Source organism: Phytophthora cinnamomi (genome assembly GCF_018691715.1).
Source record: "Phytophthora cinnamomi strain GKB4 chromosome Unknown Contig104, whole genome shotgun sequence".
Taxonomy (NCBI): domain Eukaryota; phylum Oomycota; class Peronosporomycetes; order Peronosporales; family Peronosporaceae; genus Phytophthora; species Phytophthora cinnamomi.
This window is the reverse complement of record NW_027151037.1, coordinates 598,255-612,560: the sequence shown is the minus strand read 5'-3', so window position 1 is coordinate 612,560 and position 14,306 is coordinate 598,255. Positions and strand designations below refer to the sequence as shown.

Sequence of the window (14,306 nt, the reverse complement as noted above, 5' to 3'; positions counted from 1 at the left end):
CAGTGGTCATTGCTCACTTTCAATTTTGCCTTCACCAAGCAACCAACTAACCATCTCTCAACAACTCGCGTTCCTGTCATGTCAACTGCCCCCAGAACCGTGAACGCCTACGCCGCGCTTGACAAGAGTGGGGAGTGCAAGCCGTGGCAGTACGAGTCCCGCCCACTCGGTGACGAAGACGTGGAGATCAAGATCTCGCACTGCGGTATCTGTGGTTCGGATCTCCACACGATCGACGGCGGCTGGGGCCCTGCTCCGTACCCGTGCGTTGTTGGCCACGAGATCATCGGCGAGGTGACTCTGGCCGGGTCCAAGGTGAATCACCTCGCTATTGGCGACCGCGTTGGAGTTGGCGCTCAGGTGTACGCTTGCCTCAACCGCGACCCCAAGAAGCACTGCCGCGACTGTGCTGATGGCGAGGACGCTGTCTGTGACGACTTGATGTGGGCTATCGCTGGCACCTACAAGGATGGTGCCAAGTCGTACGGCGGGTTTGCCGACTACGTGCGCGTGGACAACAACTACGCGTTCAAAATCCCGGACGTGTTGCCTTCTGATGTAGCCGCTCCTCTCATGTGCGCCGGAGCCACGGTCTTCACCCCGCTGAAGCAGGAGGGCGTGAAGGCCGGCGACCGCGTCGGTGTGATCGGCATTGGTGGCCTGGGTCACATCGCCATCCAATTCATCCGTGCACTGGGTGCGACTCCGATCGCCTTCTCTCGCTCGTCGAAAAAGGAGACGGAGATCCGCTCGCTGGGCGCCGAAGAGTTCTTCGACTTGAGCGACCCGGAGCAGCAGAAGAAGGCAGAAGGCAGCGTCGATTTCCTGCTGCTCACGGCTGATGCCAGCAACATGCCGTACGACCTGTATCTGAGCCTGGTGCGCAAGCGCGGCACGTTTATCATGGTCGGCTTGCCCAATGACCAGGTGAAGATCACGCCGTGGTTCCTAGTTCCTCGCGCGGTTCGTGTTCGCGGCAGCGCGATCGGCAGCATCCAGGACATCAAAGACATGCTGGAGTTGGCCGCCACGGCGAATGTGCGCCCGATCATCGAGAAGTTGCCAATGAGCGATGTGAACAAGGGTCTGGATAAGGTTCGTGACGGCAGCGTGCGCTACCGCGTCGTGCTCGAGAACTAGGTGTTGAGGGAAATTGCACACTTGTTTCTCCTACTACTTCGTAGTATGTGCATGCACAGGCAGAATGAATACATTTTAATAGCACGTGACACCGACCACCATTGCCTTTGTATTGCTGAAGGCATCTCGTTGTCGTCCCGGTTTACAGATTCGATGACGACTTGTTAGATACGGGGTTTTCGAGTACGACTCGGTAGCGAACCTTGCCCGAACGCACCATGGCCAGGCCAGCGTTAACTTGGTCCATCGGTAGTTTCTGGATGACAGGGCGCACGTTTTCCTTCGAGGCCAGCTCCAGCATCTCCTTCACGTCCTGAGGGCTTCCGATCTTGCTTCCTACGAGCCGTTTGCCGTCCCTCACGAAGCTTCCCGGGCTGCAGATGAGCTTGTCGTTCGGAAGCCCAACCATGATGAACGTGCCACGCGGTCGAAGAAGCTGGAGGTACGTGTCGTACGGCATGTTGTTAGCGTCCGCAGTCAGCACCACCATGTTGACAGACCTGACTGCCCGCTTCGCGTCGTCGGGGTCGCTCAGATTGTAAAAGTCTTGAGCACCCAGTGCTCGAACCTCTTGCTCCTTGTTGGCAGAGCGAGAGAAGGCCACAGGCACACCGCCCAGCGCGCGGATAAACTGGATAGCGAGGTGGCCCAAGCCGCCAATGCCGATCACACCAACGCGGTCTCCAGGCTTCACGCCCTCGCGCCTCAACGGCGCGAACACCGTCACGCCCGCACACAGCAGCGGCGCCGCCTCATCCGACGGGATGTTGTCCGGGATCTTGAACGCGTAGTCGCTCGAGACGCGCACGAAGTCCGCGTACCCGCCGTAGGCCTTGGAGCCGTCCTTGTACAGCGAGTTGTAGGTCATCACGACGTCCTGGCAGTACGGGTCGAAGCCGTCGGCGCACTCCTCGCACGGGGAGCTGGGGTCCTTGTTGCGGCAGGCCCAGACCATCGCCCCCACGCCGACGCGGTCGCCCACGGCGAGGTGCTTGACATCCGCGCCGGCGGCGGTGACTTCGCCCACGATCTCGTGGCCCGTGACGACGGGGTACTTGGCGGGGCCCCAGCCGCTCTCCAGCGTGTGGACGTCCGAGCCGCAGATCCCGCAGTGCGAGATCTTGATCTCCACGTCCTCCGCCCCGAGAGGCCGAGGCTCGTACTGCCAGGGCTTGCACTCGCCCGACGGGTCGAAGGCGGCGTAGGCGTGGATGGTGTCCGCGGACATTCTGCGGTCGGTGACACTGAAGCTGAAGCTGGGCTGAAGGCTGAAGGCTGAAGGCTGAAGGCTGAAGGCTGGAGACGGAATGACGGGGCCAGAGCTGAAGTGAAGGCGCGGGGTCATCAATGGCGCGTGGTCGCTGGCGTTGAAGTCGCAAGGGTCTCATTTAACACTTGGCGCGCACGGGTGATTGGTGTTCGCCGGTCCGACTGAAGCATTGCTGAGCCGGGCTGCAGCACATGTACATGAACTCCTGCAGTGACTCGCTTGATCGTCAACATCGTACGCGCACGGCCAATCAGCACCATCCAAGTCATTCCAGCGGTCGAGGACAACGTGCTGGTCGGTGCTGGCGGCTATCGACTGGTGCGCGCCCATTTTGATGAGCCATCATGCAACTAACTTTTCAGTGACGAACGCACAATGCTCCCGTCGTTTGTGGGTTGATGGGACCATCGTCGACGAGCCGCCATTCCCGGATTTGCGTCGACGGCGGCACCTCCGGTCAAGATGCTGCTGCAAGACGATCCCTCTCGCAAATACGCCACGTTCCTCGGCGCGCCGGCGAAGGAGCCGCCGTGTCGACAGTCGGCGTCGCTGCTGTCGAGACTCGTGTTCTCGTACGCAGACGACATGATGCAGACCGGCAACGCGCGGCAGCTGGACCAGGACGACCTGCTGGAGCTCGAGGACGAGAGTCGATCGGCCGTGGCCTACGCGTACTTCAAGCGCCACTACGACCGGCACGGCCAGTCGATCGTGCGAGCGATTGTGCACGGCTACGGCGGGAGGTTCCTGCTCTGCGGACTGGCTTCGGCCTTCACGACGGCCTGCATCCTGTTCGCCCCGGTCGTGCTGCACCACGTGATCGACGCGTTCGCTGCGCCGGAGATGGATCTGGCGAGCCTTGGGGTGTGGCTGGCCGCGTTCTTCGCCTCTCGCCTGGCCAACGCGCTCGTATCGCCGCACGTGGACTTCCAACTCCAGTTGATGGTGTTCCGCATGGCCGTGTCGCTGAGAGCGCTGCTGTTCGAGAAGACCATGCGACGCAGCATTCAGAGCCGCGGCGATGACAAGGCTGTCGACATCGCTAACATTTATTCGTCGGATATCCAGCGGGTGATCTACGTTGCGAACGAGATTAACACGGTGTGGATCTTGCCCATCCAGATCGGCGTCGTGGTCTACATGCTGTACGACGTCCTTGGTGTAGCAGCGTTTGCTGGGCTTGTCGTCATTGCCCTGTCGATGCTGGTGGCATTCTTCTTCACGAAGAAGACGAGTGGATCGTACAAGGAATTGATGAAACGCAAGGATGAGCGAATGAAACTCGTCAAGGAGGTATTTGGCGCCATTCAGATTGTCAAGTTCAACGCATGGGAGGGGAAGTTTGAAGAAAAGCTCAGCGCTCTACGCGAACTAGAGCTGAAAGCTCTGGCGCGCTTTGTTTATTCTCTTTGTGGGTCCATTTTCGTATTGTGGGCGTCACCGATTTTCGTATCGATGGTCTCGTTTGCTGTGTATACCTTGGCTATGGATCAAGCTCTGACAGCCGCCAAAGTGTTCACAGCCATCGCCTTGTTTAATGCTCTCAGGGACCCTCTGCGAGATTTTCCGAGCGTAATTCAGCAGTGTCTTCAAGCGAAGATTTCTCTAGATCGCATGTCGAACTACCTCTCGCTTCACGAAGTCGACCCGGCCAACGTGATTTACGACAACACATCGATTTCAGCAGATGTCGCAATTGCTGTCGAGCATGGTACATTCGCGTGGAGCGCCGGTGCGATGCCTGTGCTGACCAACGTGAACATCACAGTGAAGAAAGGTGACTTCATCGTAGTTCATGGACCGGTTGGTTCAGGCAAGTCATCACTCTGTTCTGCCTTGCTTGGTGAAATGGAGAAAACGGGAGGCAAGGTCTCCGTGAATGGCAAGGTGGCATACTACTCGCAGCAGCCGTGGATTCAAAATATGACGATTCGAGAGAATATTCTGTTTGGGCAAGCTTTCGATAGCAGCAAATACCAACATGTCCTGGAAGCGTGTGGCCTTCTTCCGGATCTGGAGCAATTCCCTGGTGGCGATGCGACGGAGATCGGACAAAAGGGAATCAACCTGTCTGGCGGCCAGAAGGCACGCGTGAGTTTGGCGCGTGCCTGTTACTCCGACGCAGATATATTCATTTTGGATTCACCTCTAGCCGCCGTGGATGCAGTGGTTCAGAATGCAATTTTTCGTCAGTGCATCTGCGGGCTACTAGCAGAGAAGACGGTGGTGCTCGTCACTCATAATCCAGATGTGATCGCGTCCGGTGCGGCAAATATGAAAGTTTCGGTTTCTGGGGGCCACGTCGAGTTTGAGCGGCAAGACATTCAGCATCGCAGAATTCATGCTGCGATGCAGTCTTCACTGTGCAGTGACAAAACCCCCAAGGACGACGAGCTCATCGACACAAACTTGAAGGATGTCGGCAGGCTTGTGGAGGACGAAGAGCGTGAGGAAGGCCGGGTGTCTGCGGCAGTCTTTTGGCAGTATTTCAACGCAATGGGAGGGCCGAAAGTGATGGTGCTATTGGTCGTGATCCAGTCAGTGTGGCAGGGCTGCCAAGTTGCGAGTGATCTATGGCTAAGCCACTGGACTGGCCAAAAGGGCAATGCATACGACGCTTCTCGAACGCAGTACAACATGACAGTCTATGCGCTGTTGGGTGGAGGCAGTGCTTTGATGGTGCTCGCACGTGCTGTTACGGTGGCGGCTGCAGGCCTTCGTGCTTCTCGTGATCTCTTTCGTTTGCTCGCCCATGCGCTACTGTACGCGCCTTTGCGGTTCTTCGACGCGAACCCGATCGGCCGGGTCGTCAACCGCTTTGGGGGAGACATTGCATCGGTCGAAACTGACATCCCATTCGCGACAGGAAGTTTACTGGTGGCAGCTTTCTTCACATGCTTTCAACTCGCAACAGCGATTTACATCGTGCGAATTCTGGTTGTGTTCATCATCCCGCTTGCGTATCTATACATCAAGTTTGCCACGTTCTACTTGATGCCATCCCGCGAGATTTCTCGACTGCTAAAGGTGGCGTCATCTCCAGTTCTTAGTCATATATCGCAAGCAGAGGAAGGCGTGACCACGATCAGAGCGTTTGGACCAGAATATGTGGACCGAGCAATATCCGAAAACTTTTCACGCAACGATGTGAACGCGCGAGCTTGGTTCTCCGATTTTGTGGTCGTTATGTGGTTTCAAATTCGCATGGAGCTCGTGGGCTGCGGCGTCGTGATTGCTGTTGTGTCATGTTTGATCTACCTTCACGACTACCTTTCACCTGGACTTGTAGGCGTTGCATTCACGTACGCGCTGAGCATTGATAGCCGCCTCGCCCGACTAGTGCATGTGTGGTCGTGGTTAGAAATCGTGATGGTCAGTCCCGAACGGATCATGACCTACGCCGCAATTCCTCCAGAGGGTCAGCAAAGCGCCCTCGTCATTGAGCCGACTCAACCATGGCCCAATGCTGGTACGATTGCTTTTGAGAGCGTCGTGTTCAGCTACAAGCAGGGCGCCAAACCCGTGCTCAAGGGTCTGTCCTTCGACATCCGCAACAACGAGAAGATCGGCATCGTCGGACGCACCGGCGCGGGCAAGTCCAGCCTCACCATGGCGCTCTTTCGCATCAACGAACTGGTGTCCGGCCGCATCCTCATCGACGGCGTGGACGTCGCGACCATGCCGCTGCGCACGCTGCGTTCGAACCTGTCCATCATCCCGCAGTCGCCAGTGCTGTTCAAGGGTTCGCTGCGCGCGTACATGGACCCGTTCGACGAGTTCACGGACGCCGAGATCTGGAGCGCGCTGGAAAAGGTGGACATGAAGACGCAGGTGTCGTCGCTGGAGGGCCAGTTGGCGTACGAGCTGAGCGAGAACGGCGAGAACTTCAGCGTGGGCGAGCGGCAGATGCTGTGCATGGCTCGCGCGTTGCTGACGCGGAGCCGCATCGTGGTGATGGATGAGGCGACGGCGTCCATCGACCACGCGACGGAGAAGAAGCTGCAGGAGATGATCAAGCGCGACTTCCGTGATGCTACGGTGTTGACGATCGCTCATCGGTTGGGCACGGTGCTGGACTCGGACCGCATCATGGTGCTGAGCGACGGTCGCGTGGTGGAGTTCGACAGTCCTCGCAACTTGGTGAAGGATGGGAGCGGCGTGTTCTACGAGCTGGCGAAGGAAGGAGGATATCTAGCGCAACTCTGCTAACAGTCGATGAATACACCTTGACTCGTCATGTAGATCGATGCAGCCGCTGGGCCTTGGACCTATGCGAAGTGTGTGCACATGTAGACGACCGGCCAGCGGAGACCTTCATGTGACGAGACACTGGACCACAGCTTTCGCAGCCAGTCAAGTTGACTGTCAGCCGCGTCTTCCCGGTGCTGGACCTCTCATGCTAAAGCTGCTGACGTTCGGTTGATTGGCAAGCCGTGGCACACGACTCTCGGATCCTCTATGTCGCCCGCACACTCATCCGCCGCGCGGGCTCTGCACGCAACGTCACGCAGGACCAAGCAGGAGAGCAGCGGAGCGGCACGGCCAGTCGTCGATCGGCCTCGAGGAGCTCAAGTCCAGTCGCTCCCGCCATGACGGTGCTGGCCCAGACGGACACCACGTCCATCGTGTCCCCCGCGACCAAGGCCAAGCAGCCCGGCTACTCCACGTTCGCCAGCGTCAACGACCAAGTGGATGAAACCAAGCAGAGACTGCACCATGCCTCGTCCGCCACGCCCGGCACGGCGTCCTTCTGGTCGCGGCTCTTCTTCTCGTACGCCAACCCCATGATGAGCGCTGGCAACACTCGCCAGCTCGACAACGACGACCTGTGGGAGCTCGAGGGCGAGAACCGCTCAGCTGCTGCGTTCGACGAGTTCGTGGTGCACTACGAGCGCCACGACAAGTCTATCGTCAAGGCCATGGTGACCGCCTACGGGGGGCGGTTCCTGCTCTGCGGCCTGGCGATGCTCTTCACCACCGCTTGCAATGTGTTCGCCCCAGCGGTGCTGAACCACGTGATCACGGTGTTCGCGTCCCCGACGATCGACATGTACGATTTGAGCGTGTGGCTCGGCGTCTTCTTCGCGTCCAGAATCGTCAACGCAGTCGTGGCGACCCAGATGAGGTTCTACCTCGAGCTGATCGCGTTGCGACTGACGGTGACACTCAAGGCGCTGCTCTTCAGGAAGGCCATGCGTCGGAGCATCCAGAGCAAGTGCGAGTCCAAGGCAGTGGACATCTCGAACCTTTACTCGTCCGACGTGAACAACGTGCTGTTCGCAGCGTTCCAGATCAACAGTTTGTGGATTATCCCCATTCAGATCGTGGTGGTGGTCTACATGCTGTACGCTGTCATCGACCTCGCTGCGTTCGCCGGCCTGGCGGTGATCACTCTCTTCATGTTGGCAAGTTTCATCATTGCGAAATTGTCGGGAAGTGCGTTCGAAGACATCATGAAGTACAAGGACGACCGCATGAAGACGATCAAGGAGGTTTTCAATGCCATTCAGATCGTGAAACTCAACGCGTGGGAAGACAAGTTCGCTGACAAAATCCACAAGCTGCGGGCTACGGAACTGTCAGCTGTCAAGAAATTCATGTACCTTGGCGCTGTCAACATTTTCGTGCTGTGGGGCTCTCCCTTAGCAGTCTCAGCAGTGTCCTTCGCTGTGTATGCGATCACTATGGGCAAAGTGTTGACTGCGGCCAAGGTGTTCACTGCTATCGCACTTTTCAACGCTCTTCGTGACCCGCTGAGAGACTTGCCGACTGTTATTCAGACGTGCATCCAAGCCAAGATTTCGATCAACCGATTTGCAGATTACCTCTCGCTAGACGAATTCAACCCGACCAACGTCGCACGCGATGACCCCGCGCAGCCAGACGATGTTGTGGTCGCTGTTGAAGACGGTACCTTCGGTTGGACGGAGGAGACAGCACTGCTAAACCACGTGAACCTCACCGTAAAGCAGGGCGATCTAGTCATTGTGCACGGCTCCGTCGGCAGCGGCAAGTCTTCGCTGTGTTCGGCGCTGCTGGGAGAAATGAACAAACTGGGCGGTAACATGTTCGTCCGGGGACGAGTTGCCTACTACTCACAGGAAACGTGGATCCAAAACATGACCATCCGCGATAATATTCTCTTCGGACTACCGTACGACAAGGAGAAGTACACACGCGTGATCGCGGCATGTGGCTTGCTGCCAGACCTCAAACAATTCCCCGGAGGTGACGCGACGGAGATCGGTCAGAAGGGAGTGAACCTTTCGGGAGGTCAGAAGGCTCGCGTGTGCCTGGCCCGCGCATGTTACTCGGATGCCGACATTCTGCTGCTCGACTCCCCGCTAGCTGCTGTGGACGCGATCGTGCAGAGCCAGATTTTCGGTGACTGCATCTGCAACTTGCTGGCGGCCAAGACGGTGGTGCTTGTGACGCACAGTGCCGACATCATTGCGAGTGAAGCTGCGAACATGAAGGTGTTGGTGGAAGGTGGTAAGTTGTCGGTCGCTCGGCATGATGTCGCTTTGCCGCGGTGCTCGTACACTCTACCGCTGTCTCCTCGTTCAGCAAACGACGACGCTAGTCACGATGGAGAGAGCAACGCTAACAAGGATAGGGATGCTGGCCGACTGATTGACGACGAGGAGCGTGAGGAAGGTCGCGTGTCCAAGGAGGTGTTTTCGAACTACTTCGACTCGCTCGGTGGTGTCAAGGTTTGCATCTTCCTTTTCGCGGTGCAGACGCTGTGGCAAGTTTTCCAGATCGGGAGCGACTTGTGGTTGAGTCACTGGACCGGGCAGAAGAACGGTTCATACAACCCAGAGGATACCGTGTACAACGTGAAGGTGTATGCTTGGCTTGGTGCTGGCACTGCGATTATGGTGCTGGTCCGTACTGCTACCGTGGCAGTGGTCGGTCTTCGGGCGTCACGACAGCTATTTGACAACATGACGGTGTCCTTGTTGAAAGCTCCTCTTCGCTTCTTCGACGCAAACCCCATTGGACGCATCGTGAACCGCTACGGCGATGACATGTCGGCCGTGGATTTCATGATTCCGTTTGCATACGGAAGCGTTTTGGCGATGTTCTTCTTCACGGTTTGCCAGCTTGCAACAGCCGTGTACACCATGAATTTCTTGGGTGCATTGATCATCCCACTGATTTGGATGTACGTGAAGATCGCCAACTTCTATCTCGCTCCGTCTCGCGAGATCTCGCGCTTGTGGAAAGTATCATCTTCTCCCGTTCTGAGCCACGTTTCTCAGTCGGAGGAAGGTGTAGTCATCATTCGTGCATTCGGCCAGGATACCATTGGGCGTATGGTCACCGAGAATTTCGTTCGCAACGACGTGAACAGTAAATGCTGGTTTGCCGAGACTGTCACACAACAGTGGTTCCAGGTTCGTATGCAGCTAATAGGCTCCGGTGTCATTTTCGTCGTGGTGTCCGGGTTGGTGTACCTGCGTGACTTCCTATCTCCTGGTCTGGTGGGACTGGCATTCACGTACGCTCTTAGCGTTGATGGCGGTCTCGCCAGTCTTGTCCAGTGCTGGTCTTGGGTAGAGATTCAAATGGTCAGCCCGGAACGCATTCTCGAGTACGGCTCAATCCCCGCTGAGGGAAGCCAACGGCCACTCGTGATCGAGCCCGATGCCTCCTGGCCTCGTTCCTCCACCGTGCAGTTCCAGGATGTCGTGTTCAGCTACAAACAGGGCGCCAAACCCGTGCTCAAGGGTCTGTCCTTCGACATCCGCAACAACGAGAAGATCGGCATCGTCGGACGCACCGGCGCGGGCAAGTCCAGCCTCACCATGGCGCTCTTTCGCATCAACGAGCTGGTGTCCGGCCGCATCCTCATCGACGGCGTGGACGTCGCGACCATGCCGCTGCGCACGCTGCGTTCGAACCTGTCCATCATCCCGCAGTCGCCAGTGCTGTTCAAGGGTTCGCTGCGCGCGTACATGGACCCGTTCGACGAGTTCACGGACGCCGAGATCTGGAGCGCGCTGGAAAAGGTGGACATGAAGACGCAGGTGTCGTCGCTGGAGGGCCAGTTGGCGTACGAGCTGAGCGAGAACGGCGAGAACTTCAGCGTGGGCGAGCGGCAGATGCTGTGCATGGCTCGCGCGCTGCTGACGCGGAGCCGCATCGTGGTGATGGATGAGGCGACGGCGTCCATCGACCACGCGACGGAGAAGAAGCTGCAGGAGATGATCAAGCGCGACTTCCGTGATGCTACGGTGTTGACGATCGCTCATCGTTTGGGCACGGTGCTGGACTCGGACCGCATCATGGTGCTGAGCGACGGCCGCGTGGTGGAGTTCGACAGTCCTCACAACTTGGTGAAGGATGGGAGCGGCGTGTTTTATGAGTTGGCGAAGGAAGGAGGTTATCTGGACAAGTTGGTGTAAATGTAAGTGTATCTTGATATATGATAGCGTGTTGAACCTACACGCACGAGAGTTTTAACGACAGCGTATCCTTAAATTGGTCAACGATCTACAACAGTTTAACCACTAACTGGCTAAAAGGCTAGCTTTGTAGCATACTTCAGTCACAGTTTGGCTGCGTCTTCACGAACGTCACCACCATCAGCGCTGTTTTACAATAAGTTTGACCACTCGTTTCATGTATGGTAAAGTGACGGCGTCAAGACTGGAAACGGACACCACGGTGCATGTTGCCGGCGGTGTTACGTCGGGCAATGCAATCGCAGAAACCAGATGTGCCATACACATCGCCCCAGGGTTTCACGAACGAAGCTTGGTCCACCTCCATGCATTGCCAGTGAAATGCTATTGGTCCACCTGCTTTTCGAGAGTTCATGGAGCAAAATTTTCTCTGTGCGAGCCTCCATCGGCATGAGTCACTGCCTGCTCCCGTGGATAGGGAGTCAATACAAAGTCCCTGTGCATTTCCAGGGACAATAATGGCTCGCCCTTACCTAACGCTGCATGGACCGAGCGGCAAGAAAGCATTTTGCGATGGGATGTGGTTTGTCCGCGCCCGATTCTCTGTGTCGACGCCTGGCCATTATTCGTTCCTCACTTCTTGACGCGCGCTTGCCTCGAATATGATGAACGCTGCCATCGCGTTAGCCCTGGGCGCCAGCACCCTGGCCGCCGCTTCCGCGGAGACCCGAGTGATGATCGAGTCCACGTATACGGACACCAAGGGCTTGAACGATCTGGCCAAGTCGATGGGAAGCAAGTACATGGGCACGGCCACCGACATCAAGCAGCTTGGTGACAAGTACTACACTGGGGAGCTGAACAACACCACAGACTTCGGAATGATCACCCCGGCCAATGCCATGAAGGTGGGTGTGCTGTGCACGAACTACGATGAAAGTGGTTTCGTTCTAACGTAGTTGTGTGGATTGTGTAGTGGGATGCCACTGAGGCCAAGCAGGGTGTCTTCACGTTCGATGACGCCGACAAGATTGTTGCCTTTGCTAAGAAAATGGGAGCTCAAGTCCGCTGCCATGCCCTCGTTTGGGTAGGTTTTGACGATAGTGAGATGTGAGACACTGGCTAGAAATACTGACACGGTTCACTGTGCGTTTACAGCACCAGCAAGTGCCCGCGTGGGTGGAGAGTCTGGAGAAGGCTGAGCTGCTGGACGCGATGTCCAACCATATCACCAAGGTCATGACACACTTTGGCGACTCGTGCTACGCCTGGGATGTCGTCAACGAAGCCATGAACGAAGACGGCACGTACCGTGAGTCGTTCTGGTACAAGAAGACGGGCAAGGACTACATCTCGACCGCCTTCAAGACTGCCAACGCCGTTAAGGCGAAGCTGGGCCTCAAGGCAACGCTGTACTACAATGACTACAACATCGAGGTCGCCAACAACAAGTCCAACGCAGTGCTGGATATGGTTACGAAATTGAGGGGCAGTAAGATCTGGGTCGAAGGCGTCGGGTTCCAGGCTCACTTCGGCAACAACGATACAGTGGTGGGCGCCGACATTTTTGACAACCTCCGCCGTTTTACTCTGAAGAACATGGACGTCGCGATCACGGAGCTGGACGTGAAGACAAGTACGGCCAATCCCACTGTGAGCGAGCAGCAGCAGCAGGTGAACGTCTACACGAACGTCGTTTCCGCTTGCAAGAAAACTAAGCGGTGCGTCGGTGTCACGGTCTGGGACTTCGTGGACACCTACTCGTGGATTGAGTCATCGGCCCCTCTGCTGTTCTACCAACCCGAAGGTGCCAACACGCCGCTCGTTCGCAAGGCATCGTACGACGCTGTCACTGCAGGTTGGATTTTGTAAGTCGAGAACAGATCTGGGTTGTCTGGGTAAAGGTGTTTATGTCGATGCCAACACGGCAAAGTTGCGTAGACCAACAAGTTAGCAGCAGGTTGCTGTCTTTATAGACTTATTGTCTTCATAATTTCATGGCTCAGCGCCTTCAGTCTGATAAGCAATTACCCGCCCTTCTACCCATACCTAAGCTGCAAAGTACTCGAAGCATCTTCGTTTTGTTGCAAGATAGCATCTGCACGTTAGTTTGGCCGTAGCAAATTGCTACGTGTAAGTACAACCATTACCACTGTGGTGCCAATCGACATCGAAACAAAACTCGTACCGCTATGGTCTGGCAGATTACAGTATCCAGCCTGCGGTGACAGCGTCGTACGTTGCCTTGCGAACTAGCGGCGTGCTAGGTCCGTCAGGCTGGTAAAACAGCAACGGAGCCGACGAGTTTATCCATGAGTAGGTGTCCACGAAGTCCCAGACCGTGACACCGACGCATCTCATGGTTTTTTTGCAAGCAGAAACAACGTTCGTGTAGATCCCCACCTGCTCCCGCTGTTCGCTCACAGTGGGGTTGACCGTGCTCGTCTTCACGTCCAGCTCTGTGATCGCGACGTCCATGTGTTTAACAGTAAAACGACGGAGGTTATCGAAGATTTTAGCGCCCGCCACGGTGTCGTTGTTGCTGTAATGAGACTGAAACCCGACGCCTTCGACCCAAATTTTGCGGCTTCTCAACTTCGTCACCATATCTAGCACAGCGTCGGACTTGTTGTTGACAACATTAATGTTGTAATCGTTGTAATATAGCCTGGCCGTAAGGCCCAGTTCGGCCTTAACGGCGTTGGCAGTTTTGTAGGCGGTCTCGATGTACTCCTTGCCCGTCTTCTTGTACCAGAACGACTCGCGGTACGAACCGTCTTCGTTCATGGCTTCGTTTACGACGTCCCAGGCAGTGCACGAGTTTCCAAAGTGTGTCATGAGTTTGGTGATGTGGGTGGACATTGCCTTCAGAAGCTCAGCCTTCTCAAGAACCTTCACCCAGTCTGGGACTTGCTGGTGCTGTGTGTTTACAGAAGTCGAAATAAATACATGTCAGTATGCAGACCAGCCATACTGCAAAGTTAAAACTTGTTTACACGTACCCAAACCAAAGTGTGGCAACGGATTTGAGATCCTGTTTTGTTAGCGTAGGCAACAATCTTGTCGGCATAATCGAACGTAAAGACACCTTGCTTCGGCTCCGTAGCATCCCACTACGATCCACGCACGGTTGAGTGTAAGCAACCTTGGAAGCACACACACGCACACACAAATTGGCAGCGGCACAGAACGCACCTTCATTGCATTTGCTGGGGTGATCATCCCGAAGTCATGGGTATCGTTAAGCACCTGGAGGTAGTACGGGTCGCTCAACTGCTTGAGGTCCGTGGCCGTGCCCATGTATTTCCCTCCCTTGTCTTTCCACGCTGTCTTGGCCAGGTCGTTCAAACCCTCTGTGGCTGTGTACGTCGTTTCGATCATCACGCGAGGGTCCGCCACGGCGACAACCAGCGAGCAGGCGCCGAGCAGCAACGCGAAAGCGGCATTTATCATTTGTGCCTGCGCGCGTCCGCGAAAGAGCGAGA

At 56.4% G+C, this 14,306-nt stretch overlaps 5 protein-coding genes across 5 annotated transcripts; 3 read left to right on the top strand and 2 right to left on the bottom strand.

Moving 5' to 3' along the window:
• Nucleotides 1–1,282: 1,282 nt before the first annotated feature.
• On the bottom strand, nt 1,283–2,368 carry IUM83_06017 (Mannitol dehydrogenase; the record flags this gene model as incomplete). The annotated part of the gene is made up of 1 exon (XM_067930189.1): nt 1,283–2,368. One exon carries the CDS (start codon nt 2,366–2,368, stop codon nt 1,283–1,285), a length of 1,086 nt encoding a protein of 361 aa, XP_067782551.1.
• Nucleotides 2,369–5,614: 3,246 nt separating this feature from the next.
• On the top strand, nt 5,615–6,619 carry IUM83_06016 (ATP-binding Cassette (ABC) Superfamily; the record flags this gene model as incomplete). The annotated part of the gene is made up of 1 exon (XM_067930188.1): nt 5,615–6,619. The coding sequence occupies one exon, from the start codon at nt 5,615–5,617 to the stop codon at nt 6,617–6,619; it is 1,005 nt and encodes a 334-aa protein (XP_067782573.1).
• A 380-nt stretch (nt 6,620–6,999) lies between these two features.
• Nucleotides 7,000–10,821, top strand: IUM83_06015 (ABC transporter C family member 5; the record flags this gene model as incomplete). The annotated part of the gene is made up of 3 exons (XM_067930187.1): nt 7,000–7,181; nt 8,850–8,902; nt 8,978–10,821. 3 exons carry the CDS (start codon nt 7,000–7,002, stop codon nt 10,819–10,821), a joined length of 2,079 nt encoding a protein of 692 aa, XP_067782590.1.
• A 662-nt stretch (nt 10,822–11,483) lies between these two features.
• IUM83_06014 (putative glycosyl hydrolase family 10 protein) lies at nt 11,484–12,693 on the top strand (the record flags this gene model as incomplete). Its single annotated transcript, XM_067930186.1, has 3 exons — nt 11,484–11,729; nt 11,798–11,908; nt 11,980–12,693. 3 exons carry the CDS (start codon nt 11,484–11,486, stop codon nt 12,691–12,693), a joined length of 1,071 nt encoding a protein of 356 aa, XP_067782575.1.
• A 333-nt stretch (nt 12,694–13,026) lies between these two features.
• IUM83_06013 (putative glycosyl hydrolase family 10 protein) lies at nt 13,027–14,274 on the bottom strand (the record flags this gene model as incomplete). Its single annotated transcript, XM_067930185.1, has 3 exons — nt 13,027–13,740; nt 13,824–13,934; nt 14,017–14,274. 3 exons carry the CDS (start codon nt 14,272–14,274, stop codon nt 13,027–13,029), a joined length of 1,083 nt encoding a protein of 360 aa, XP_067782576.1.
• Between the last annotated feature and the right edge of the window lie 32 nt (nt 14,275–14,306).